Raw genomic sequence first — 26,639 nt, 5'->3', positions numbered from 1 at the left:
TACCGTGCAGTATTACACACAATTATCAATTAAGCCATCAGGAGCAGTAGGACCCTACAGTTCATATTTTAAAGCAATATTTAAAGCAACCTTCACCTCCATTTGAAGCATTCTGTTGTCTGTGTGAAATTTGACAATGAATTGGGTGCCTTTGTGGGTTCAGAATCAAAAGCCAGGTCACTGAGGGACATTTTTGTTAACATTCAAATATAAAATTCTGATGTAATGGTCCAAGTATATAATTTATTGTTCAATGCATTAGAATCCTATGCCTGGATAAGCATTATGTCTTTATTCAGGGTTAATCATAACTGCTGTAACATGCCGTGGGGCCTTACCCAGCAGCTTTTTCCAATCTGGTTTTGGGCCTCACTGCAGCACCAAAATTGTGTTGGTCAAAGTCATAAATGACATTCCATGATACTGGAACCGTAGGTCATTGTCCCTCCTTGATCACTCCACCACCTGCAACACTCCATCCTCCTCCTCCTCCACCACTTCTCCTCAGGATCCATCTTTACAACACTCTTTGGTTGTTCCGTTGCTATCGTTCCCAACACAACCACTGCAGCTCCTCAAATGGATTCCCCTCCTGTGCCCTGTGGGATGCTTAGGGCTTCGTCGTCAGTTGAACATCATCTGCACGCACAGGGACTGCTTCCCGGTGTGTGTGCTGACAACATTCGATGCAGGCAGCATGCGAGATTCATGCTGCATCCTCATTACCATGATTCCCACGTGCAGCCAGCACTACCTGCACCGTTGAGTGGCTGCACACACCAGCAGGAGGCCCAATATTGGGGGGTGGCCAGCACTAGGTAAAGGCAGCCTGCACCTCTTAAAGGGGAGGTGCAGGATGACAGGCAAAATGGCTGGAGTGGCAAGAGAGTGTGCCCTGATGTACTCCGACAGCGCACTGGAGGCCTTAGTGGAGGGTGTGCAGGAATGGGGAGCCATCCTGTACCTGCACGGTGCCAGGAGACCCTCCAGACTCCAGCTGCGGAGGCAGTGGGAGCAAGTGGCTGTGGAGGTGAATGGCAGGAGTATAGCACCACGCACATAGATACAGTGCCGGAAAAAGTTCACTGGTTTGACGGGAATGGTCAAGGTGAGTGAATGCAAGTGTCGAGCGGCACATCCTACCAACCGCAGCACTGGACCACGCACGACACCTCCCCCTCACCCACCCACCCACCAACAAACGCTGCCCATCCGTACACAACGCTGCACTTCGGATATTGCATCTCACCCTCACATAGTGACACACTTGCAGTCCACACATCCACCATTCACAGGTCACACACACTGGAAGCTATTCAACCATGTCAGGCACATCACCAAAACACATTGCAGGACACTCACTTCCCTCTGTCTTGCAGGAGATTGCTGAGGCGCTGCCCTGGGAGAGTGGCAGAGGCACCATGGAACACAGACCTGCTGTTCTCTCTCAGGATGGCAGCATTCCTGCTCCCACCTCTGCTACTCCGCCAGTGCCCTTGCTGTTGCCTGTCGGCCAGCCAGGCCAGACTGCTGCAGCCCAGGCCGAGATGGTGCAGTCTGAAGCCGGGCCCTCCCAGCGCAGAGCTGCTTGAGGTCGTCCTCCAAGGTCATCTGCACATTCTTCAATTGAAGGCCAGCAACCTTCCACCACCCATGCTCCAGCCACCTCGTAGGAGCACTAGGAAAGGGAAAGGCACACGGACAACAGGCACTAAGGGAATGCACAAGGGTGAATAGTCTAATGTTTAATACGACAGTTAATGTGTTATGGTATAAATTTGTATTTGAAGTCGCAGTTGGTGATGGTTTTCCTTTATACGATGAGCTGCAGGAGGAGGCAATGTGTAATCATATGGAGGGCGATGTGATGGTCATGCGGGAGAGGACAAGTGGGGACTGTAGGACCATTGTTGACTTGGGAGGTGTCATTGAGGTTACTGATATCGCTCACAGGGCCTATGCACCTTGTTGCCTCCCTGTGTCTTCCTTCACTTCCTCCTCCTCCTCTGCCTCTGGCTCAGGGTCTTGGTGGATAGGTGGTTGCAGGGCCTGTTCCCTCATAAGGGTGAGGTTGTGCAGCATGCAGCATACAACGATGAATCTTGACACCCACTCAGTGGAGTACTGCAGGGCTCCACCAGAACCATCCAGGCAGCGGAAGAGCTGCTCTAAGAGGCCTATGGTGTGCTCGATGATGTTCCGTGTGGTAGCATGGCTCTCGTTGTATGCCTGCTCTGCACGTGTGCGTGCGTACCTGACCGGAGTCATGAGCCATCTCATGAGGGGATGGCCCTTGTCGCCCAGTAGCCAGCCTTCGACTAGCTGAGCCGGTGCAAAGATAGTTGGGATGTTGGACTGCCGCATAATGAAGGCACGTGACTGCTGCCAGGGTAGCGGGCATTGACCTGCACGATGCGCTGCGTGTGGTCGCACACCAGCTGCACACTGAGGGAGTGGATTCCCTTTCTGTTCATAAAGATGGCTGAGTTGAGATGTGAAGCCTGCATGGCTATATGTGTGCAGTCAATGGCACCCTGCACCATGGGGAAGCCTGCAATGCAAGCAAACCCTCGTGCTCCCTTGTTCTGCTTCTCTCTGTCAAGAGGGAATGTGATGAACCTGTTGCGTAGCTTGTACAGTGCCTCCAGGACCTCCCTTATGCAGCAGTGCTCTGCAAACTGCGAGATGTTGCACAGATCGCCAACAGAGGCCTGAAAGGATCCAGAGCCGTAAAAGGTCAGTGCCAGGGTTACCTTGACAGGCAATGCTGTCCTTGCCCTGCTCTAAGGCTGCAATAGTTGTGGCTGCAGAAGTTGACAAATCTCCATCACAACCTCTTTGGTGAACCGCAGCCGTCGGATGCACTGATCTTGAGGTAAGATTATTGTTCCCTGAAGGCCTTCGTGGGATATGGTCTTGTGCTCAGTGCCCTGCGCCTCCTCTTCCTCCTCCTCCTCCTCCTAACTCTCCTCGTGGCTTGACCTGCTCTGTGTGGCCTCTCTGCATGTTCCCAGTCATATTCATGGTTGCCAGGAATCTTGTTCAGCACACTGTTGTAAGTGACACCAACAGTAATGCAGGACCTGCCAAATCACTCTTTATATACTATAGCAACTCTATCCAAGTATAGGAAGCTTCAACAAACACATACAATTGTACCAGTGGCCAGAAGCAGTAATTCAGCCACTAACCCGCAACCACCTGCATGATCCCTTTAAATAGCGCTGGTGGGGGGTCCTCCAGGCATTCTAAGACATGTTCAGCTGCTCGCAGTTAAGAAAGTTAATTAGCTGGAGTGTTAAGTGCCAAAATGGTATCTATCCCTTTAAATCAGCTTTGCACACTGATCTAATGCATATTCTCCCTACTTTACACAATGCCGGTGTTCGTTATCTGCCTGTGCGCAAGCGCCTTTACCAAAATGGCATCCGGCGCACATCACGCTAGAAGCGTGCGCACGCATTCCGGACGGCATTTTGAGACTTTAGGAGGTTCCGCAGCACCATTTCTAGCCCAGTATCTTGGAGATGAAATTCCTGCAGCTAAATGTCAAAACTGAAGCATCCTCTTTGATTCACACCAGCACTTGCAGGCTTTTTATTTCAGCTCCATCTTCCCAGAGTGTTCTGCTCTACTGTGAGCTGACCTTCCTGACTGATATCGTCAGTCGTCAAGACTGCAGTTTTCAATCTCCAGAACACTTTCCAGTTGCACCACTACATCATTCCCTCTGCTGCCAAAATCCTAACCCATGCCTTCAGCACTTCCAGAATTGATTTCTCAGATACCCTCTTTGGCACATCTCTCCTCTCCACCTTTCACCAACTAAACTTAATCTAGAGCTCTGCCACCAAGTCCTCTCTCCAACAAAGTCCCATCACCCTTGTCCTCACCAAGCTCCCCATCTCCAACTTTGCTTTTAAATCCCTCCAAAATCTCACCCGCGTTATCGGAACAATATTTTCCAGCAGTTTGTTTCAGCTAGCATCATCTGCTCCTCTGGCTTGCTGTTCATCTCTGCACCTCCTTCTCTATTGGAGGCCATTCCTTCAATTATTATGTCCCTATAGTTTATCATCTTTTGCTCCTCCTTGGAAAGTGCTGTCACATTCCTCTACGAGGAGTGCTATAAAAATGCAAGGGGTTGTTATACTCCAAGATAGGCACATGTGCAAAAGTAGGTATAAGAAAAGCTGGAATTGGTAAGTGGCCTTTCCTCTTGATTTTCCTTTTTTAAATGTCCTTTATTTAGTTTTTTTACCTGACAGACCAGCCAGATTGACAGGCTGGCTGTCAGTCGGATGGGAGAGCAGCCAAGAAGCAGATGCTAGCAGGTAAGTCTTGGATCGGGGGGGCGGGGTGGGGTCGGTCATCGGGGGGAGTCATCAGGGGGGTCGGTCATCAGGGGCTCAGTCATGGGGGCGGTCGGAACTCGGGGGGGGGGGGGGGTCTGAGACGGGTGGATCGGCCGATTGCATGTGCGGGATCGCGGCAGGTAGGCTTGTTGGCCCTAGAGGAAACACTCCTGCTCCTCCTGGCCCACAGGCAGTGCAATAAAGGCACTCACCTGTTGATCCGGGCCTTCTCACCTCCTCTTACTTGGCGTGAAGCAGAAGGCCCGGGAATCTCGGCTCCCAGGGGTTAAAAATAAAAAACCTATTAAAATGGAGGCCTGCGGCCTCCTTCAAAGTTTTCACTGACTGACCAGCATCCTGAGATTGGGTTGGTCGCCCGCCCCTAGGCCCGTCTCCGCTAAAACCGGGAGTGGGCGGGTTGGAGTCAAGTTTTACTTTTCTCTTTACGATTTTTACCTTCCCACCCACTCCCAACCCACCCGTTTGTAGGTTTAAAATTTACCCCCAAGTGTCTAACATTTTGAATTTACTTTGTGGCTAAATATAAGTAAGGAGTAAACAATTAATGGAAGAAATATTTGACCTTCACTGGTTTTTACCGCTGCATCCTGAAACCCATTGTTTCAGCGCTACACGGCCTCTCCGACAACCAAGATGGCATCTTGGATATGCACGTTTCCTGCGTGATGTGCGCCAGACACCATCTTGGTATAGGAGTTCGTGCAAGCGCAGATAACGAACGCTGGAATCGTAAAGTTGGGAGAAAATGGCTTCAGTGTGCAACGCAGATTTAAAGTGATAGACACCAATTTGGGACTTAACGCTCAACTCAACGCAGTCTTAACCCGGACCATCTGAACGTGTCTTAGAGTGCCTGGAGGACCCCCCCCCCACCGGCGCTTTTTGAAGGGACCATGCAGGAATTACAGGTTAGTGGCTGGATTATTGCCTCTGGCTGTCAATGCATTTGTAACTGTTATTGGAGGTCTCCTAGACTTCAATACTAGGACGCAGGGACATAGTCTAACATTTAGAGCCAGGACGTGCAGGAGTGAAGTTAGAAAATGCTTCTACACGCAAAGGGTGGGAGACATTTGGAACACTCTTCTGCAGATGACAGTTGATGAAAGCTCAATTGTGAATGTTAAAACTGAGATTGATAGATTTCTGTGAACCAACGGTATTAAGGGATATGAGGCTAAGACGGGTGTATGGAGTTAGGTCACAGGTCCACCATGATCTTATTGAACGGTGGAACTGTTCAAGGGGCTAAATGCCACGGCCACTTGCTGCCTCTTTTTTATGCGCCACGTTCTCCTGCAAGAAAGCGGGATGTGTGTCTGGGTGATGTGCCTGTCATGGTTGAATAGCTGCCAGTATGTGTGGCCTGTGAGTTGTGGGCGGGCGGCTTGAAACAGTGGTAATGTGTAAGTGTGAGAGGAAGCATCTGCTTGGAAGAGTTGAGTACTGATGGAAAGAGTTTATTGGTATGTGAGTGATGGGGGTGTAGTGCATGGTGCAGTTGGTAGGAGACGCCACTTGACAGTTGACCTCACTCACCTTGATCACTTATGTCAAAGCTTTGAGCTTCTTCCTGCACTGCATCCATGTTCATGATGCTGTGCACCTGGCATTGACTTCGTCCCCTGCTGCCTCCCGCTGCCTTTTGAGTATATGTCAGGAGGGCCTCTTGCCCCTACCCCTGCGGATATAGGATGTCCCTCTTTCTGTCCACCTCTTGCACCCTATGTCTCTAGTACATCAGCAGAGAACCTTGGTGCACGCACTCTCACAGGCCTGGTACCAACTCAGATCGGCAGATTGGTGAGGTCTGGCATGCAGATTGGAGGATGTGGGATTTAGTAGTGCGCAACCTTTATTCAATGTTTTAACATAACTCATCAGTGTGTAAACATGGGGATGGGATCTGCATCTGTGTTTTACGTGTGTGATGTCTGATCTCTGTTCACACTCCATGCAGACAGCAAATAACAGGTACCAGCTACCTTTAATGGATTTCTAAGAAACATCCTCCCTTTAAGAGATTGGTGGAAAGTGTCAATTGCATTGATTCCACGTGCAAGGCCTGGAAAGGAACGCTGATTGCAGGTAAGTGCTCCCTTGGGTCCAAACTTGCATCTTGCCTGCCCAGGGTCCGTCGGCCGTGGGGTGTTAGCACATCGCGCTATCATAGCCCAGAACGGACCCTTATCCAATTTTTCCCCCAATGAATATACAGCCTTGTACTTATGGTAGCCAATGCCAGCTAACAAAGGGTATTTCTGTTGGCACTAATATTACTTGTAGTGAATGAAAAATCACACCCATGGTCTTTGCTGTAGTTCAATGTATAAAATAAGGCTTATGTCAGGGTCATATCTAGATCAGCATTTAGAAACCTATCGTGACAAAGAGTATTCTCACTTCCACTGATTTGTTCTTAGTGTGTAGACTTGAGCACAACAAATCATTTCGAATGAGGTTTGCCGAGTTCAAAAGTAATCACGTACTAATGCTCATGACTTAAGGTCCTATAGATTGAATATAGAAAGGTATAATATTTTATTCTTCCATCGTTCATATGTTGCCACTATTGTTGGCATGAGGCATTCAAGAAGTAGCAGCGTACTGCAATGTGAAGAAAACTTTTGCTACATGTTTATTGAATTTTTACCCAGTCTGAGCAGAATGTAGTAAGACAGATGGACATTTTTGTCTATGTTCATGTGTCTTTGTGTTAAGTTGATTCTTAAAAAATATAAAAAGTGCAAAACCTAATAATTATGAGAACATAATAAACAACGGATTTTTTTTCAGTATGCCTACTAATGTGAGCCATTATTTAAAGGTAAATTTGTCCAGATGCCAATTCCCCATATGTTTTAGTGTTTGCGTACTAGTTGTAATTGATAAAGATAAAATGTGTCAGGCTCTCCAGTGGCTCAATGAGGAGATGGTGTGGTGCTGAGCCACACAGATCAGGAAGGTCCCAGGTTAGATCGCTTGTCTGAACTGTTTGCTGATCTTTGCCGGAGCAGTGATGAGAGCAACACAATTGGCTTGGTGTCCTTGGGCTAGAGAGAGAGAGAGAGAGAGAGAGAGCGCGCTAGGGTTCCTGCTGCTGACCGCTATCTCGTAACTGCTATTGGGAAGCTTGAATGTTGGGTGAGCACAGGATGGAGCTTGGCTGTGATAAACTCCTACTTTTCGCATAAGAGATCAGAGAAAAAAAGAAACATTTTGTGCCAAAGACATTCTCAATAAGAAGTCCCTGTGATGCACATTTTGTAAGCTGATGTTGCTCAGACTCTATAACAAGAGCATAATTGTTACTATAAATTGTAGCCTTTATTATGCATTGATAAACTTTATTCAGAGGAGGGTTCCTCACCAACCCAACTCACCCCCAACCCCCAAATTGTGTGTGGCATGAAGAAATCAAACCTCAGGATTATTATACATTAGAGTATACAAAATAGGAAGAAGCATTTTAATGGAACAAGTTTTGGTGGTTTATGCATGCAAATCCCTTAATTTTAGTGAAAACCTGACAAATTCTGATCAGGGCTTAAAGGGTTAAATTATGAGGACAGGTTGCAAAAACTTGGCTTGCATTCTCTTGAGTCTAGAAGGTTGAGAGGTGATCTAATTGAGGTATTTAAAATAATTAAGGGATTCCATAGGGAAGAAACACAGAAATGATTTTCTCTCCAGAAGAAGAGAGCATAATCTTAAAATTAGAGCTAGGCCATTTAGATGTGAAATCAGGATGCACTTTTTCACACAAAGGGTAGTGGAAATCTGGAACTCTCTTCCCCCATAAGGCTGTTGTGGCTGGGTCAACTGAAATTTTGAACACTGAGATCGATAGATTTTTGTTAAGTAAGGGTATCAAGGGTTATGGAACAAGGGCGGGTAAACAGAGTTGAGGTACGGATCAGCCATGATCTAACTGGACACGCCCGAGGGGCAGAATGGCCTACTCCTGTTCCAATATTCCTATGTGATAACTATTTTCGATGAAAGGATGGTCAGATATTTTATTTGGAAACTCTCTTTCCCCTGTCCACATTTTGCATGAGAGCAGCTCATCGCTATTTAAGCTTCTCTATCTAAAAAGGCAGGGTAGTTTAGACCAACGTTGTCCAATAGGAATCAATGACTAGCCACAGATATGGCTATAGCGACACTGTTTTAGCCACATGTTTTAGCCTAATTTTAGCAGAAAATGCCTCACATACACTCACACAAGTAAATCACAGAATGCCATCAGCGGAGCTCATTGAATAATCTATGGTCTAGACTCTCGAGCGTGTATATTTACTGAACATCTATCACCATTCAGTAATCAAGAAAGTAAAGCATTCACAACGATCAAAAAACTAGCACACTCTGCTTTTCGTCTCATAATTTTATCAACAAATGCACAAAAAGGTTAAAGTGCACATGCATACGCCGTGCGAATGAGAGTATTGATATCACATGCCCAACGACTGTGTCTATTACTCATTTTTCATTTACTAATTAGAAATTCAATTAGCCAGATCTGGATTTCCAATTAGCCATATGTGGTTAGTGGCTAATGTATTGGACAACATTGGTCTGGACCATAGATTATTCAATGAGAACCACTGATGGCGTTCTGTGATCAGCCTTACTAGATAGGAGGTGCACTTACTCAGCCTACTTCGTTGCATCACTTTCTCCTTCTTCCGTGATGGGGCTCCCACAACAATAAGACAGTCCAACTAATGGATCAGTAATGGCCAAATTGCTTCTTAGCAATAGCAGATATGCTTCAGCAGAATCCCAAAGCATGAGGGAAATTAAAATGGTCCGTGAAGATTCTAAGGATTGAAACAGGCCAAAATAGACCATTCCCATTCGTACCTATACCAGGCTTAAATGCTGGCTAGGGAACTGTGAATTTTCAGGTTTGGTTGTTCTTAAGCACTGAAGGCATGGACAAGGCAACTACAGATTTTGAAGGGATGTTACTAGAGAACAAGAAGTTACATGGATTCCAGTCAAAGTCCCACAAGGGACCAACCATCCTTTGATATTCCATATTGCAGAACTTAACCCTTAGCTCGCTGCATATGCATTTTCTCTTCTGGGATGTGCCAATAAATATTCCCATTAGTTGGCAACTCCTTTCTGTTTGATAAGGAAAATCAAGTCGAGGGATTGAAATGGTCATGTCTATGATGCAACCATGTCAATCTCGAGACCATTGCCATTCAGTCTTTGAGCAAATTTTTAGCCAATCAAATGGTATTTTTCCCAAAGTTCCAAAATGGATGGTGGGAAAAAGGAGAAGAAGAAAAAGGAAGATAAAAGATTTTAAACTCCACAAATTTAGTCGCAAAAAGGTTAGACTATTACTTAGAAGAGTAAAATTTGAGTTAAAATAAAAATAGATCAGAGAGCAGAGGGAAGAGAGCATCAGCAGGGCAAGCAGAATTGGTGTTGATTTTTTAAAAAATGTTTATTTTAGTTGTATAGGGTCATATTACAGAATCAGAACCAGCCCTAATGTCTGAGTAGCTTTATTACTGTTTTTTCAGTGTCAGTGCATGAGCTAAAACCTTACCAAACTTGTCAGCCCCAGGAGACTGTATTTTTCTGTCTACTTTCTAAGGGTAAACTTATTTGTGATGCTTGGAGTCATTTAATTTTTTTTTGAAGCAAGCTGCTCCTATTTATTATTTTGTTTTAGTAATTTTTTATATGATTTTCACACAAAAATATTTTATCACATCAGTGAGAAGCCCGTGAGGTTGATGTAATCAAAATCTCTACAAAGTTGTAGCTGTTGCTAAACTAAAACGTGTTTTTGTTGCAAAATAGCAGATTGTTCTTCTGTGGGAAGCTACATAATAAATCCTCCAATTGTTAACTGCTTTCATTGCCAAAGAACCAAAAACTGTATTTGACACCCATGAATAGAATTTCTGAAGCCAATTACTACAGAGTCAAGCCTCCCATCACAAACACAGACCAGGGCTACTACCTTTACACAGTTCCCATTATTCAGACTGTAAATTTGCAGGGTTATGGGGAAAAAAGCAGTGGAGAGGGACTAATTGGATAGCTCTTTCAAAGAGTCAGCTCAGGCACGATGGGCCAAATGGGCTCCTTCTGTGTTATAAGATTGGTCAAAGTACTGGGACTCCCTACCTAATGGCATCGTGGGAGCACCTTCACCACACAGACTGCAGGCTCACCACCATCTCCTCAAGGAGAACTAGGGATGGGCAATAAATGCCAGCTTTGCCAGTGACGTCCAAATCCTGAGAATGAATTAAAAAATATCATCTGAGCACCTCTGCCTTCCATGGCTGGTGCCTTCCTTGAGTGTGGTAAAATCAGTTGGAACTACCTCTTTCCAGCATCTATGTTGATCATACAGAACAGATTTACTAAACAGATTTTTAACCTTTAGCTCCAAAATGAATGAAACAGCGGCACTGGAGACAGCCACATTTACTTATCTTAAAATATACTATTCCAATGACAGCCCATCTTGTTACTGCAGGATTAACAGCTAAGAACTGATTTATATTTCAGTACAACACATAACCAGTTATTTACACTACCAGTCAACCAGTCACAACATTCAGTGCTTGATTGACTCAAAAGAAAGGTCAGGGAAATCAATGTGAGCCCCAGCTCTGCCTGAAACGAAGAGAAAATTGCTATTTGGATTATATTTACTGGCTTGGGACCAATAATGTTTCATGGTTTGACTCCAAAAGCCCCCTAAAAAAATTGAAATTGGAGCTAAAATTGGCTCTGGTCCAACCATCTCGTATGTCTTCAGTGTGACACACTACCTTTCACCTTCCGTTAGCTATAGATATCTGTGTCACAGCCGTTGCTTAATGGACTATGCTGCTCTTTGGAATGTAAATACTAAAATTGTTCTCTTGTAACATATATGCAGGGCCAGTGCTATTACTCGTGTTTTGGACAAAAATGTAGTGAATTTTTCTCGATTTCAGTCAAGTTGAAAGCAATACCATGAAGAAGGAAAATAAAACACATGCGATTCCTCATTTGGCACAGTGTTAAAATGTGAATTTTGTTGGCAGAGCTGGAAAAGTATTGAAATTGGGAAGATACACAGGACTCTATCTTCCTTCCTGTACTCTCCCAAGTGATGGCTGGCTTATAAGGAAATAAGGAGCTCCAAATGTGGAAAATAAATGAGGGGAAAAGGGGGAATAGAGAAAGATGGAGGTGCACAAATTCTCTTGTAAGGAACAAGAGGTCTTAAATATTTGGACAATGGAATGCAAGATTTTTTATCTGATGTATGGCTATATCCTGAGAAATGATGAGAAACTTTATAAAATAACATAACATGGTATAAACCTGCAATGCAGAAGAATGGAAAATTCACTAATGTTAGATTATATGGTGAACTGGGCATATACTTGGCTGGCATGGTAGCACAGCACACTAAATGCCAACATACAGTGCCACATGTAAGTTTGAACTCTTATGCCAATCTCTGCAAGATTGCTATGTGAGCCTGCATTTTTTTTAAAATGTGGGATGTACTTTTTGGGGCTAACTTTGAAACAGAGGAATGCCTTCACAATATAAATTCAGAAAGTAAAGTTTTGAAAAAAAAAGCATGCTTATTGATTTAAATCCAAAAGACTGATTTTATTATAAGTTCACAAACTTTTTGTTATCCTTTCAATTAATTTTTTTTATATATGTGATGATTAATATACCCCTTAAAACCAATGAAACCAAAGAATAGTTGGATACTTGCCATTTTCTCTCTTTATAATTAATCTTCTTAGGAGTCTCCACAACATTGCATTGGCATTTATACGTATCCTAAAGAGCATACAGGTTCATATTTTAAATAGTGGGCCATCAACTACTTTTATACATACACGGTTTCCAAGGAAACATTAGAATGGAAGGACTAAGTGTACTCTTCCTCTATTTCTCAATTGTAAATAGTAACAAATAATAGGCATCAATCATACATTACCAAAAGATAATTTTTGTTTTACATGATATGTTTCCACATAATGCAATCTAAGTTAAATCAAAATGTTTCTCACTCCAACTAACGTGAAAAGGTTATAGGGAAAGCACCAAAAAAGGCCTCCCTGAGACTATTGTAAATTATTATTCTCCAGTGGTTGTATCTCGTGAAAAGTAGGCAATAAACAATCTTGCTGCATTTATTTACATTCACTGAGACTAGTGGAATTGACACCAAGATCATGTTTAGTCTTCCCCTCTCTCCCCTCCCCATCCCATATGGCTTTTCAAAGTGAAGATACAGCCATAATATTCACATCACCTTGAATTGTTAGTGTGCAAAAATAGCTCAGACTAATTGGTTAGTGGAAGGGTTTTAGACATCGATGGGGACCCTGCATTGGAATTTATTTGAGTAGTTGCCAAGCTATGTATAAGTGGCTATAAGTTAAAATTGCACAGGCTCTGTTCTGAGAGTTTTCATTGTGCTTAGATGACAGATTATGTTATTACACAGTCATTTTAGGGTACAAGTCTGGTGCTATGTTGTCTTGGCAATGCAGAGGCAGTTGGCAATGAAGAACAATGGGCATGTGGCAACACCGGTGCAACATAGCAAAGCCAGGTGTGCAACCACAGATTCAATTGGTAGCACTCTCACCTCTGGGTGAGAAGGTTGTGACTTAAACCTCCAACTCCTAATCTGGGCTGACCTTCCACTGCAGTTCTGAGGGACTGCTGCAATGTTGTAGGTGTTATCCTTCAGATGAGACACTGGGGGTCCTGTCTGGGGTTCAAGTGAATATTAAAGGTTCCATAGTACTATATGAAGAAACACAAGATGTTCTCAAGATGGCCAATATTCCTTCCTCAAACACCATCAATAAAACAAAAGTTATCTCATTGCTATTTGTAGGAAGTGCAGGTACAGAATGGATGCCACATTTGCCTATATAAAAGTCACTCCACTTCAAAAAGATAATTCACTAAGCGAAGCACTTTAATATATTTTAGCATCATACAAATGCAGGTATTTTTCATTTTAAACTCACATGTTCTGATGTGAGAATAAGCAGTTTATGAAGATACAATTTTCATAAAAATCCAGGGGAAAAAATAGTTTGTGTTATTTCTTGTTAATCTCAACCCATTGAGCCTTAAATGACTTTTAAAATAAAATCTTTTGCGTGCTTTTTAACGGCATTAAGACACTATATGCCCTGCGTGGATGCTTTGACAATCTGCTTTACAAAATGACTAGCAAAGTACAGTGAATTTGACAGATTCCTTCTTAAACTGTGACGGATGTTCTCACCAATCTTGGTAATCACTGTATGGATGTAATGTTCTGAGTACGTGCCAGTGGTGAGGACCGTTGCCTGGTGCCAGTGCATGATGGAAAATCATGAGCAATGTGCCACAACTTTCTGACATGCACTGATGGAGGGTGAGGTTCCTTGCCATCAATGTGCACTTGGAATATCTAGGCGCTGTGTGTTCATGCTGCAAAGCTTTTAATATCTGGCATACAACAACACAAATCAAAATGTCAAAAATCAAATGCAATCACAATTTAGAATAGAGTTGGGTTTATTATCAGCATAAAATGAACAATTATATACATGGAAAATAGTGCAATTGCATGACACAAAACAAATCAAAAATACAAACATTTTATAAACATGGATAGAAAGTTAAATTAATGTCTTTATGAAGTAGGTCTTCCAGGAACTGCGGGGGGGGGACGCCTAAACATAAAAAAGGGAGAAAAAAATGGAGATGAGTTGTAAATGAAACAAATATACGAAACATAGAGCAAAGGACTGGGCTGATGTGATCAGCTAGATACTAGCATGAATACTGAGACAGCTATAAATGAAATTAGGATGTTCTTATTTATATTTTGCAGATACCAACCAAGGAAAGACCTCTATCAACTAATCCACATGTAAGGAATCTTACAACACCAGGTTATAGTCCAACAGTTTTATTTGAAAATCACAAGCTTTCGGAGGCTTTCTCCTTCATCAGGTGAGTGTCGGATTCCTTGAAAATTACTGCATATATAGTCAGAGAACAATGCCTGGTGATTACAGATAATCTTTCCAACTGCCCGTTATCAAGGCAATCAAATGAATTGAATAGTGTTCAGACAGAGAAACATTAGATTCCAGACTACTGAATATACAAACGGCCAGAACCAAAGACAGAGAGGGAGAGAGAGAGAAACATCCGAAAGGAAGAGAATGAGAGAGAATGACCAGTTGCATTAAAAACAGATAACTTTTTTTTCTGCTGGTGGGGTTACGTGTAGCGCGACATGAACCCAAGATCCCGGTTGAGGCCGTCCTCATGGGTGCGGAACTTGGCTATCAATTTCTGCTCGACGATTTTGCGTTGTCTTGCGTCTTGAAGGCCGCCTTGGAGTACGCTTACCCGAAGATCGGTGGCTGAATGTCCTTGACTGCTGAAGTGTTCTTTCGGATGTTTCTCTCTCTCTCCCTCTCTGTCTTTGGTTCTGGCCGTTTGTATATTCAGTAGTCTGGTATCTAATGTTTCCCTGTCTGAACACTATTCAATTCATTTGATTGCCTTGATAACGGGCAGTTGGAAAGATTATCTGTAATCACCAGGCATTGTTCTCTGACTATATATGCGGTAATTTTCAAGGAATCCGACACTCACCTGACGAAGGAGAAAGCCTCCGAAAGCTTGTGATTTTCAAATAAAACTGTTGGACTATATAACCTGGTGTTGTAAGATTCCTTACATTTGTACACCCCAGTCCATCACCGGCATCTCCACATCATAACTAATCCACAAATAAAGGAAAGATATCACGTGACTATGGTTTATAAAACTGATGATGTTTTGCTTATTCTTTAATGCTTTTGAAACCATAATTATTCCAATTAAAAAAATTAACTGCAAAAATGATACATGTAGAACTAAATTAGTAGAGTCCAGGTGAAAACATCTTGCCTAAATACTAATTTCCAGAGTTAGTGAGACTAAAATACAGTACAATGTGTTTGATCAGTACGTATTGAAAGGCTATGTAATATGTGAAAAGAAATTAAAAGACCATTGAGACTGCAGTGGCCTATTAGTACCAGCACTTCACTATGGATTGAGAAATACACCTCAACAAAAGTATAAAGTTTGATTTGCCTGTTATACGATCATGCCATGTGACCGAATACAGGCTTGTACTAACTTGCCCGTTTCAAAACAAGTATCATATGGACAATGCTTACTGTCAATGTGGATTTACCTCAGCATATATGTTAATTTTTTTACAAACAGGTAGAAGGGAGTATCAGAATCAGTTACAATATGCTCTTACCACACAAGTGCATGAAAAACATTACAAGATACAAATTAAGCACAAGGTTTTTGTTATCATGATGTGCTGACCATTCTTACTATTACATTCTTGGAGGCTGTTGTGTTGGATTTAGGGGCTCCTGACATCTCCTCAAGTCCATATAAACTTACAAGGAATGTGACCTGGCTGGTTGATTTTGCAAGCACTCCTTACTCAATTCTTTTCCATCCAAACTACTCCAATGATGTTGGTGACAGGGAAGTACCCATGCATCCCAGAGCAACTACAGATTGCAGTGGGGTCTAAGACTTCAGACTAGCCCTGGAGCCAAATTATCCCAGAGCCTGGGGGTAACAGATATAGGCATAATTGTAGCTCAAACTCAATAGGTTCATTAAAATTTACTGAGATCAACATCCTACCTAACAAAAGTCTCAATCACCTATAATTAAGGTAAAATAGTTGGAGTTGGGAGCAGTAATCATGCAGCTGAGTAGTAAAGGGTTAGGCTGCTGGCTTCACATTAGGGCGGGTGAGGGCTGCAATCTCAGCAGCGGCAGATACTAAAAACTTCTGGCATTGATCATCAATTCTCAAATGGATATTCAGAAGTTGCTGCCCAGCTTTGGAAAAACAAATGTTCTGCTCCATCTTCCACCACGATAAATGGTCCTGCTGTTGGCTGTGACATGACAGCATCATATATGGTGGAAAGTGCAAAGACCCCTCGCATAGAGATGAGCAAAGGTACAGAGAGGAAATAAAAGAAAGAAAGCAGCTTAAGAGAAAGAAGAAGCACTGCAATGGAAATTAACAAAGCAAAGTTTGAAAGATTCTCCTTATTTGAATGTAGATATTCTTCAACAGGCTTTGAAAACATTGTAATTCCTCTTATAACTATTGGCATTGACTTTGCAATAAAATCAGATGAATACCATGTAAACTTAGACAACCAAAAATAACAAACTTGCGTTAACAGATAACCCTTGGTTTTGTTGCACATACTCTGTAGAATACAATTCTCTGGGCACGCAATCTAATTACAGCAAACAAATAAATGACAGCTCTGACGAACTATGTTAAAAGTTATTGAGAACATTAACTGCTGCATAGCAAGTCTGAATAGAGTAAATCATTTTACGAAAAGCTATTTGCATATGGTGTGCTTTTTTGACTTTTGTTATGTTATTGTAACAAGTATTACTCAGTTACTTTTTCATTTGTTAAAAGACAGGAAACAGCATTAGTTGATTAGCATGCCACAGCTTTGTCTTATTAGTTTAGTCAGAATGAGTCTGACAGCCAGATTATAGTGGGCCGAGCAAGAGAAGGGGGAGGTCTTCGGCTGGAAGAACAAGACAAGAATAAAAAAACTATATTAAATGTATGAGATTGCATCCCTCCCCTCCCCCTTCCCCCTCCTGCAGGCCTGAATGGAATGCAAGGGGCCTCCTGCCACAGCCAGGCATATGTACGTTTTCCAAGCCAGGCTCTGCAAAGTAATCAGCTTACCACTTTATGCTTTTCTACAGTGCAAAAAGAAAATCACTCAAAAATTGCCCATTTTACAAAATTGAGCAATGTATGCCAGTCAGGAAATACACCTTTAGTTTATTCATTCTAAACGTTTCTGTACAAACTATTGTTGTAAATTTCAGTGGACAAGTTGTAAGTATCAGTTCATTTTTGGCAAAAAAGTAACCTTACATACATGAATATAAACACAATCGTCCTGACAATTTCCACCATGATTCTTGGTGCCTGGAATATATTTGACCAAGCTGCAGATATTCCTCTGCTAGTGAATTTCAACTTATCAAAGTTCATTGAATCATAGAACCGTAAAGGTTCCTTGTTCACTTTAATGGGGCACAGAATTCTTCAGCATAACATCAACATGCAGTGATGCCTCTTCCAGGGGTACAATTTTGGGGAAAATGGGCATGCAGTATCTATCAAATGTTTTAAATTAACTATTTTTATTGCCATTTCATATATCTGTGAGCTAACTACCCTCTCCAGCCTATATCTTTTCATATGTTAGTTTTGTTGTAGAATCAAGAAATTCTGTACAGCAAGAAAACAATACTGTCTTTTACAGACAGGGGCTGCTTAAAACACATTTCCTATTGAAATGAACGTTAACAGCAGCGCTGCAACATGATGGCAGTTTAAGGTCACGAGCCTACCACAAGCATACTCTGGATGCTTTCAGGCAGCAGGAGCAACTAAAACATTACTCAGGGTGATCGTATTGTGCAACTGGTATAAGTGAGGAAAATTATGAAATGCCTCCAGGGGGAGCTCTTTTCTGTATGGAGTTAAAATACAGTACATTTAAGTGAAATGGCTGTATGCTACTGCAAGATCAATTACTTTCAACATTTGTTTCAAGTTAATGCTTTCTTTGACCAGTGCAATGACTAGTAGAACTGGATATTTAACCTGTCTATAGTATCATTTTGCATAGCTGCATCAACATTAGTACAGTATTGAACAATCCTTGCCTTCGTGAATTCAATCACATATGTATTAATTCTGTTGACCTCAGTATTTTATTTATCCAAAAAATCTTTTCTGGTTGACGTATCGACTATATTTGAACTTCTTTATGTGATTTACTTGGTTAATGTATCTTAACTTTTTTTTATTAAATACTTTTATCTTTGTTTACTAAATAGCCTATTAGTCTTTAGGCTTAGGATAACAAATGCTACACTTGCAATTCAAGGGTTAATAACGTAAAAACAATGTAAAATATTTGTATTTTGCCTTCACCGTACAGCATTCCCTGACTGAGAAGGTGAATGTGCAACATTCTACGACAAGTTGCTTGAAGCATACAAGTACAGTTGGGATGGAAATTTACCAACTGATTTCCCATCTTTGCTTCTATGATTCTTCACCTGTTGAGAAGCATCTATTTCCTGCTCAACACTTTCCTTGATAATCAGACTGAACTTGGAAACTAGACATCTAGGAAACTGTAAGTGAGACTAATGCCCTAATCCTATGTGTTCCAGTAAAAAATTACAAGACAGACACTACTGACAAAGGCCATATACCTCATCTGTCCAGATAGAACCTACAGTCCCCCCAATAATAGCATTAAACTGTTCTTTAAATGATTCCAAGATTTTTCCTTCACTACCCCACTCAAAAGTCTGTTCCACGTGTTAATCACTCTGTGTGTAGTATTAACTTTGCCTTTCACTGATTTGAACCTATGCCCCTTATCCGAATGTCACAGTTTAGTATGAAAGTTTTCCAGATTTATCTTTACTGTTTATTATCTTACATACCTTTATGTCGTCCTTTAACACAAATGTCCTCTTCAAATAAGCCTGAAAAGCCCAAGTCTCTCCAGTCTTTGATCATAACTCAAGCCGCTGGTGCTAAGAATCAAGCTAATGGCTCTTCTCTGAACTTCTGCCAGGGCTTGAATGTAACTCTTGTGAATCAATGACCAGAATTGGGCACTGTACTCAACCCATGGTTTGACCAAGCCACTATACAGTTTAAATAGGACTCCCTCTAATGTCTGCTCTGTTGATTTGTCTATATAGCTGAACATTCTATTTGCTTTATTAATTGCTGCTCTGCAATGATTGAACATATTGAGAGCAAAGGCAGATGAAATTTCACATGGACAAGTGTAAAGTAGTTGACTTGTACATATGAAATTTCAATACCATTTTTGTACCTATTTACATATTTTGTCTAACTCATTCTGTAGTTCCCATTCTGCCGCCTCAGATTCAAGCCTTCCTCCTAGTTTAATATTACGTGATCACAAGCCACATACAGATGACGATTGCCAGTCAACCCATCTTATCTCATCCATCCAGAAAGACCTTTAATCACTCTGATCAGAGCATCCAAATGTTCTTAAATAATTCCAGGGTTTTTGCCTCTGCTGCATTTATGATCAAGCTCACTTAATTCCATCAGTTCAATCTGTCTCGTATAATACAAAAGAATGAACATGCTATGCTTCCCCACATCAGTGGGTCATCTTGCCTTATTTAAACATAAAACTTCTACTATCTTGCATTGTAACCTTCTGAAAACTTGTCCTTGCAATTCTCTGTTTAAAAACCTGACTTATCGTCAGTGTCTATTTTTATCTTCTTGCTGAGAGAGGAGGTTCTATGCCAGACTATCCTTGAGAAGTGCAAGGGACCACGATCAACACAATAGGTGTGAAATGGTCAATTACCAAGATAGGTTTGTCCATGGGATGGTATGAGGCATCTGGTCTCCCATCTGTGTGATGGCTTACCTTTGCTTGTGAGGCCACAAAATGATCAGCACGTGTGCCTAGCTGCTCGAGAGACTTTATACTTCTGATGAAGTAGCCGGATTCTTAAATCATCTAAAAGTATTTCCAGAAATCTGCCCCTTAGTATTAAATGGCAAAGGCCTTTGTAGTCTGTTAGGCCTTCATTTTCTAGCCATATCTGCATGTGTATTCGAGCTGGATAATCATTTCTCTACAAGTATTGAACAATCCCTCCTTAGTTTCTTCCATTTTTGCCTGTATGCTTCATAAATCCCGAGAATAGCACACTCTACACTATCGTAGTCTATATTATAGGCAAGTTTGACAAGAGAAAATGCTGCAAGTGCCTTTCCACTTAGTGACACAGTGAGTGGGCATTTCTGTCCCACTTGTGACGACAGGCTCACAACTTAAATGTCCAGTTAAAATAGGCAATTTCATCTCCCTCTAAAATTTTGAATAAGATTTGACTTAATAAAATGGTGGGCCCCAGGTTCCGCGACCCCCACTTACCGGATTCGCTGCAGATCCACATTTCTCTGCTAGTTCGAGGGCACGATGATCCTCTTTATTCTTCTCATTGGTCTCAAATTCGCATTGTTCCCTCTCTTCCTGCAGTCTGCGTTCCTTTTGGTATAACTTTTCTTGTTTGCATTACTCAGGCTCTAATTGAAACCCCACTCCTTCGCTTTCTCTTTAACTGACGACCTCGCTAATTCAACTTCGACTTATTTTGATTTGGACAATTTTTAAATCTCACGGCTTTTGTTCAGTTACCTTTTAAAAGTTCTGAATCATCTTCATCACTAGTGTAGCTCAGAATCCCAGGCAGCTGCCACCAATTGTTATTAATCGGGTTTTCTGCAAATACCATCTTGGATTCAGTGGTGTCAGTTGGTCTCGTAAGTGGATCCCATTCCGTTATGTGCTGCAGTTGACTTACACAATATTTACTTATACAATAGCATAGCCTAGTAGTGTAACAACTACCCTTCTGATCTGAACAGAATATTCATGCCTTTATCATGCGCCCCACCATCTTTTCACAGGCAGACAGAGAAAAGACCCGGTAGGACAAGGCAAGATATGAATCACTGAGCAGCTTTATTTGACAGCGAGTGAGCATACAAAGCAACAATTATGAACGGATTTACTTAATTCAATCAGTATAATTTGTCTTCATATAATAACACAAAATAATGAATACTCCATACATCTCCACATCAGTGGATCATCTTTCTTGACAAACAAAATAACTTCTAACTACCGTCCTATATCCTAACCTTTTGAACATGGAGAAAGCTTGTCATCAAGGCATTCTGTTCAAAAACCTGACTAACTGTCCGTGTCTTTTTTATCTCCCTGTGTTCATAACCCAAGAGTCCAACAATTTTATTTTAAAATTCACAAGCTTTCGGAGGCTTCTTCCTTCCTCAGGTGAATGTCAAGAAATCCTCGAACCTCTCGCATTTATAAATGCGAGAGGTTCGAGGATGGTGTTGTAAAATTGTTTACAATTGTCAACCCCAGTCCATCACCGACATCTCCACATCATAACCCAAGAGGAGAGCCTATGTCAGACAGTTCCTGCCCAACGCTCAAGATCAGGGAACTTCCCAACACAATGGGTGTCAGGTGCTTATTGATTACAGAGATAGGCTAATGAACTGCTCATCGTTTACAGTCTTTGGGGAAACAATTTCAAAGCCTAGCTCATTAGCATTTTAATTACCTTTCACCTCAGTATGTTTTTTAAAAAAGACTGTACCAACATACTTTGCTTTAAAACAAAACCCTTAAATGTAACTCTATTTTCCAAATCCTCTCAGTGAAAAATTGGTCAAAAAATCCCAAAACTTGCCGATCAATCTCATGGCTCTCCTCTCAACTGCCTCCAGATCTTGAATGTCCCCTTGTGTCTGGTGCCCAGAACTGGTCACGGTAGTCAAGGCATGGTCTATCCAGAGTACTGCACAGTTTGAGCATGACTTTCACCACTAGATGGTAGTGGTTGTTGGAGGCCAATCATCTCAGCCCCAGGGCATTGCTGCAGGAGTTCCTCAGGGCAGTGTCCTAGGCCCAACTATCTTCAGCTGCTTCATCAATGACCTTCCCTCCATCATAAGGTCAGAAATGGGGATGTTCGCTGATGACTGCACAGTGTTCAGTTCCATTCGCAACCCCTCAGATAATGAAGCAGTCCGAGCCTGCATGCAGCAAGACCTGGACAACATCCAGGCTTGGGCTCATAAGTGGCAAGTAACATTCACGCCAGATAAGTGCCAGGCAATGACCATCCCCAACAAGAGAGAGTCTAACCACCTCCCCTTGACATTCAACGGCATTACCATCGCCGAATCCCCCACCATCAACATCCTGGGGGTCACCATTGACCAGAAACTTAACTGGACCAGCCACATAAATACTGTGGCTACAAGAGCAGGTCAGAGGCTGGGTATTCTGCGGCGAGTGACTCACCTCCTGACTCCCCAAAGCCTTTCCACCATCTACAAGGCACAAGTCAGGAGTGTGATGGAATACTCTCCACTTACCTGGATGAGTGCAGCTCCAACAACACTCAAGAAGCTCGACACCATCCAAGATAAAGCAGCCCGCTTGATTGGCACCCCATCCACCACCCTAAACATTCACTCCCTTCACCACCGGCGCACTGTGGCTGCAGTGTGCACCATCCACAGGATGCACTGCAGCAACTCGCCAAGGCTTCTTCGACAGCACCTCCCAAACCCGCGACCTCTACCACCTAGAAGGACAAGGGCAGCAGGCGCATGGGAACAACACCACCTGCACGTTCCCCTCCAAGTCACACACCATCCCGACTTGGAAATATATCGCCGTTCCTTCATTGTCGCTGGGTCAAAATCCTGGAACTCCCTTCCTAACAGCACTGTGGGAGAACCGTCACCACACGGACTGCAGCGGTTCAAGAAGGCGGCTCACCACCACCTTCTCGAGGGCAATTAGGGATGGGCAATAAATGCCGGGCTTGCCAGCGACGCCCACATCCCGTGAACGAATAAAAAAAAACAAAAAAACTTTTACTCCACTGTTCTGGTTACATAATTCAACAACTCTATTTGCCTTGTCGATTGCTGCTCCTTAGTGACTAGGCATGTTAAGAGTTAAGTTTACTATAATCACTAAATCTCTTTGAACGTCACCCATAGCTATTTGACACGATTCATTGGTGTACTTATGTCGCCCAGTTTTTTCTTCCTGTATACAGTACTTTACCATTTTCTGTATTAAATTTCATCTACCATTGATCTGCCCACTTACGTGTTTTTCTCTGATTTATTTTGAAGTTCCCACAGAGCCTCTTCAGATTCAACTGCCCCTCCCTGTTTAGTATTGTCCGCAAATTTAGAAATAGATATTTTAAAATTTGTCCAAAATTTTGTATGGAAATATTTACATGGCAGAGTGACAACAATGGAGACATCTGTGGGAGTTCTAGAGAAGACTGCATGATAGTGAGATCATGTGGTGTCTAATGCTAGCCTGGTTATAAGTATCTGAATGATTATAAATTGGCACAAATTTAGTCTAATACAGGGATCTGTTGGAAATCACATTCTAATTCTGTAACAAATACAATTATGTTTATAACAATATATTGTCAAAATATTTTTTTTAAATAAATTCTTAACATATAGAATTCATGTCTTTTGCTTCTGCATAAACTAAAAATTTTACAATTAGAAGTAACATGCAAGGTCAACAATATTTATTAATCTTTTCATTGCTGAAAAGGTACTCCTCTATTGTGCAAAAATAGCTATGTATCTTCACTTGCAATGTAAATTTGTTACAGTCATTTAATAAAAAAGGATTTGGGCACCAATCACTAAAAGGATAGATAACCACTAAAAACAGCCCAGACTGGAATGTCTATGAAAAACATATGGATAGCACAATGACACAAGCCGCACTAACCCATTCCATAAAAATGCACTAGTGCTTAACAACAATTTAAATTCATGTCGTAATATTCTGTGCAAAGTAAAACTACAGTACTTATAGAATACAGCTAATCAAGAGTACAGAAACATGAATGTTTAACTTACTCGCATGATTAATAGCCAACAAAGGCACTATTGAATAAATCTAGTGTTATATTTCCTTGTTTTTGTGGAGAAGGAAACAAATCTGAGTTAATAATTTGGCATGAGCAAAATCTCTAAAATGGCACACAATCTCAACTGAAGCCACTAAATCACTGGCTTTGTACACAGAGCATAGCTGGGAAGGATACACCCACATAAAGCAAAAGCAATCGCAAAGGCATAAGTCATGCAAAAGCTAATGATTCCAAACCATATCAGGGCTCTGCATTAACCTTTGTCTGTTAGAAATGACTCTGGTATTCAGAAATCTGTGGTGCTAATAGACAATTACATGATCCAAAAATGAGGGTTTATTGGCTTTAACCCTAATTTTGGAATTCATAGTTAAGAGCGTAATTATTGGGTTTAACCTTAAAATCAGAATGTTTATTTGAAATTGTATGCTTTATCTTTTTATCACAGTTAATTGTAATCACACAACTATCAGTGGCAGATTTACAAACTGAAAATGCTAGTGATAATTTTTTTTAGCATTTACTTGAGTTCCTCTTGTGTGTATGTGTAATGTAACATGTACAGGCTCTACACTGTCTTTTAGTGGTGTCAGCTGTGGCTCAGTTGGTAGTACTCTTACCTGTGAGTCAGAAGGTTGTGGGTTCACGTCCCACTCCAGAGACTTTAGGACAAAATCTAGGCTGACACTCCACTGCAGTACTGAGAGAGAGCTGCATTGTTGGAGGTGCCGTCTATCAGGTGAGACATTAAACCGAGGCCCCGTCTGCCTTCTCAGGTGGACATAAAAGATCCCGCAGCACGATTTCGAAGAAGAGCAGGGGACTTACCCCGGTGTCCTGGCTGATATTTATCCCTCAATCAACATCACTAAAAACAGATTATCTGGTCATTATCACATTGCTGTTTGTGGGAGCTTGCTATGTGCAAATTGGCTGCCACGTTCCTACATTACAACAAAGACTAACTTCAAAAATACTTAATTGGCCTTAAAGCACTTTGGGACATCCTGAGGTTGTGAAAAGCGCTATATCAATACAAGTCTTTCTTTCATAATCTGATCGCTAGTGGAGCAAGAGGTTCCTTATAATTCAGTTGCCCAAACATTTCATTCATTTGTTTGGAAAGTATGAATCATTGAAACACTATTGTGACTTTATAATGCTTTAACACTGAAGGAAGATACATTTACTCACTAGTTTTACCTCAATTTAAGAAAAAAACCCGAAGTAGATAACAAGATATACAAGTAAAAGACCTTTTTCTTTAATCATGCTCAGGATCTGGGCGTCGCTGGTAAGGTCAGCATCTATGCCTATCACCAGTTGCCTTGAGAAGGTGGTGGTGAGCCACTTTCTTGAACTGTTCCAGTCTTTGTGGTGAAGGTTCTCCCACAGTGCTGTTAGGTAGGGAATTCCAAGATTTTGATCCAGCGATGATGAAGGAACGGCAATATATGTCCAAGTCAGGATGGTGTATGACTTAGAGGGGAACTTGGAGGTGATGGCACTCCCATGCACCTGCTGCCCTTGTCCTTCTAGGTGGTGAATGTCACGCTTTGGCAAGTTACTCCAGTGTGTCCTGTTGATAGTACATACTGCAGCCACGGTATGTCAGTGGTGGAGGGGGTGGACATTTAGGCTAGTGGATCAGGTGCTGATCAAGTGAACTGCTTTGTCCTGGATGGTGTTGGACTTCTTGAGTACTGTTGCAGTTCACCTCTGTCAAACATCCCAGAAATTTCTAGATGAAACATCTCTGAGTAACATATGGAGATAAGGAAAGGAATAATGGAATATTGTTTCCCTTTTAGGGGCTAAAATAATAAACAGGAAGTGACAGTCATAAAAGCTACCTATAGGTCCTAAATCCGATTATGTCACTGATTTTGTTTTTATGGGCGAGGTGATGAAGTTCTCAAATCATCGTGTAGGAGATGCCTGTAGCTCATAAAAGCAAGAGAATAAAAAGTCAGTTTCTCATTTCAGGATCTCTTCTTCATGTACCCTGAGATATGTTTCCAAGAACATAATGACCCAGATTTTGTGGTCAAAAGAATTGTGAGGCTACCAGCACTCGCCGTTATTTATGTGCAAATGGTACAACAACTTCAGGCGAGGGGCAGATGCGCGGTTAAACGCAAATATCCAAAAGTTGCTGTCCAAGATGCGCTGCTCCACCGTTAGATTCGCAATATCGGCACTGTACTGTCAGCCTCACCATTGAAATGTATTGAACGGCGTGAAGTTCCTGTATTTGCGCGGTGGATACGAACTAAACTCACCACAGAAAGTTAAGTCTTGTCCATTTCAGTCTAAATATCCTTTTAACAACGTGATGAGTGTTAATTACTGCCAGTCAACCTCTCTAGCACTGAAAATTAACTATTACAAGGTTGGAGTCTCATTCCTTCAGATATTAATTGTTGCAGAATTTAAAAATGTACAATTTTGAATTTTAATTTTTTTTTTACTTTTCCTTTCTGTCTTTTTTTTCTTTCTGTCTTAATCCAATCTTTCTTTCCCTATCTTTATTTCTCTTTCTTTCCCTCTCTTTATTTCTCT

General features: G+C 41.8%; 1 protein-coding gene across 1 annotated transcript in view; it reads right to left on the bottom strand.

Moving 5' to 3' along the window:
* Positions 1-13,953: 13,953 nt before the first annotated feature.
* The window catches only part of dnm3a (dynamin 3a), a 240,778-nt gene continuing 228,092 nt past the window's right edge, over positions 13,954-26,639 (bottom strand). Inside the window, exon 23 of the mRNA XM_067990705.1 lies at positions 13,954-14,113. Coding sequence (XP_067846806.1) covers positions 14,074-14,113 — 40 coding nt within the window. The 3' untranslated portion in view covers positions 13,954-14,073. The remainder of the gene's footprint in view (positions 14,114-26,639) is intronic.

Source organism: Heptranchias perlo, chromosome 9 (genome assembly GCF_035084215.1).
Source record: "Heptranchias perlo isolate sHepPer1 chromosome 9, sHepPer1.hap1, whole genome shotgun sequence".
Classification (NCBI taxonomy): Eukaryota; Metazoa; Chordata; class Chondrichthyes; order Hexanchiformes; family Hexanchidae; genus Heptranchias; species Heptranchias perlo.
The sequence above is the reverse complement of the archived record's forward strand: the minus strand, read 5'-3'. Positions and strand labels throughout refer to the sequence as shown.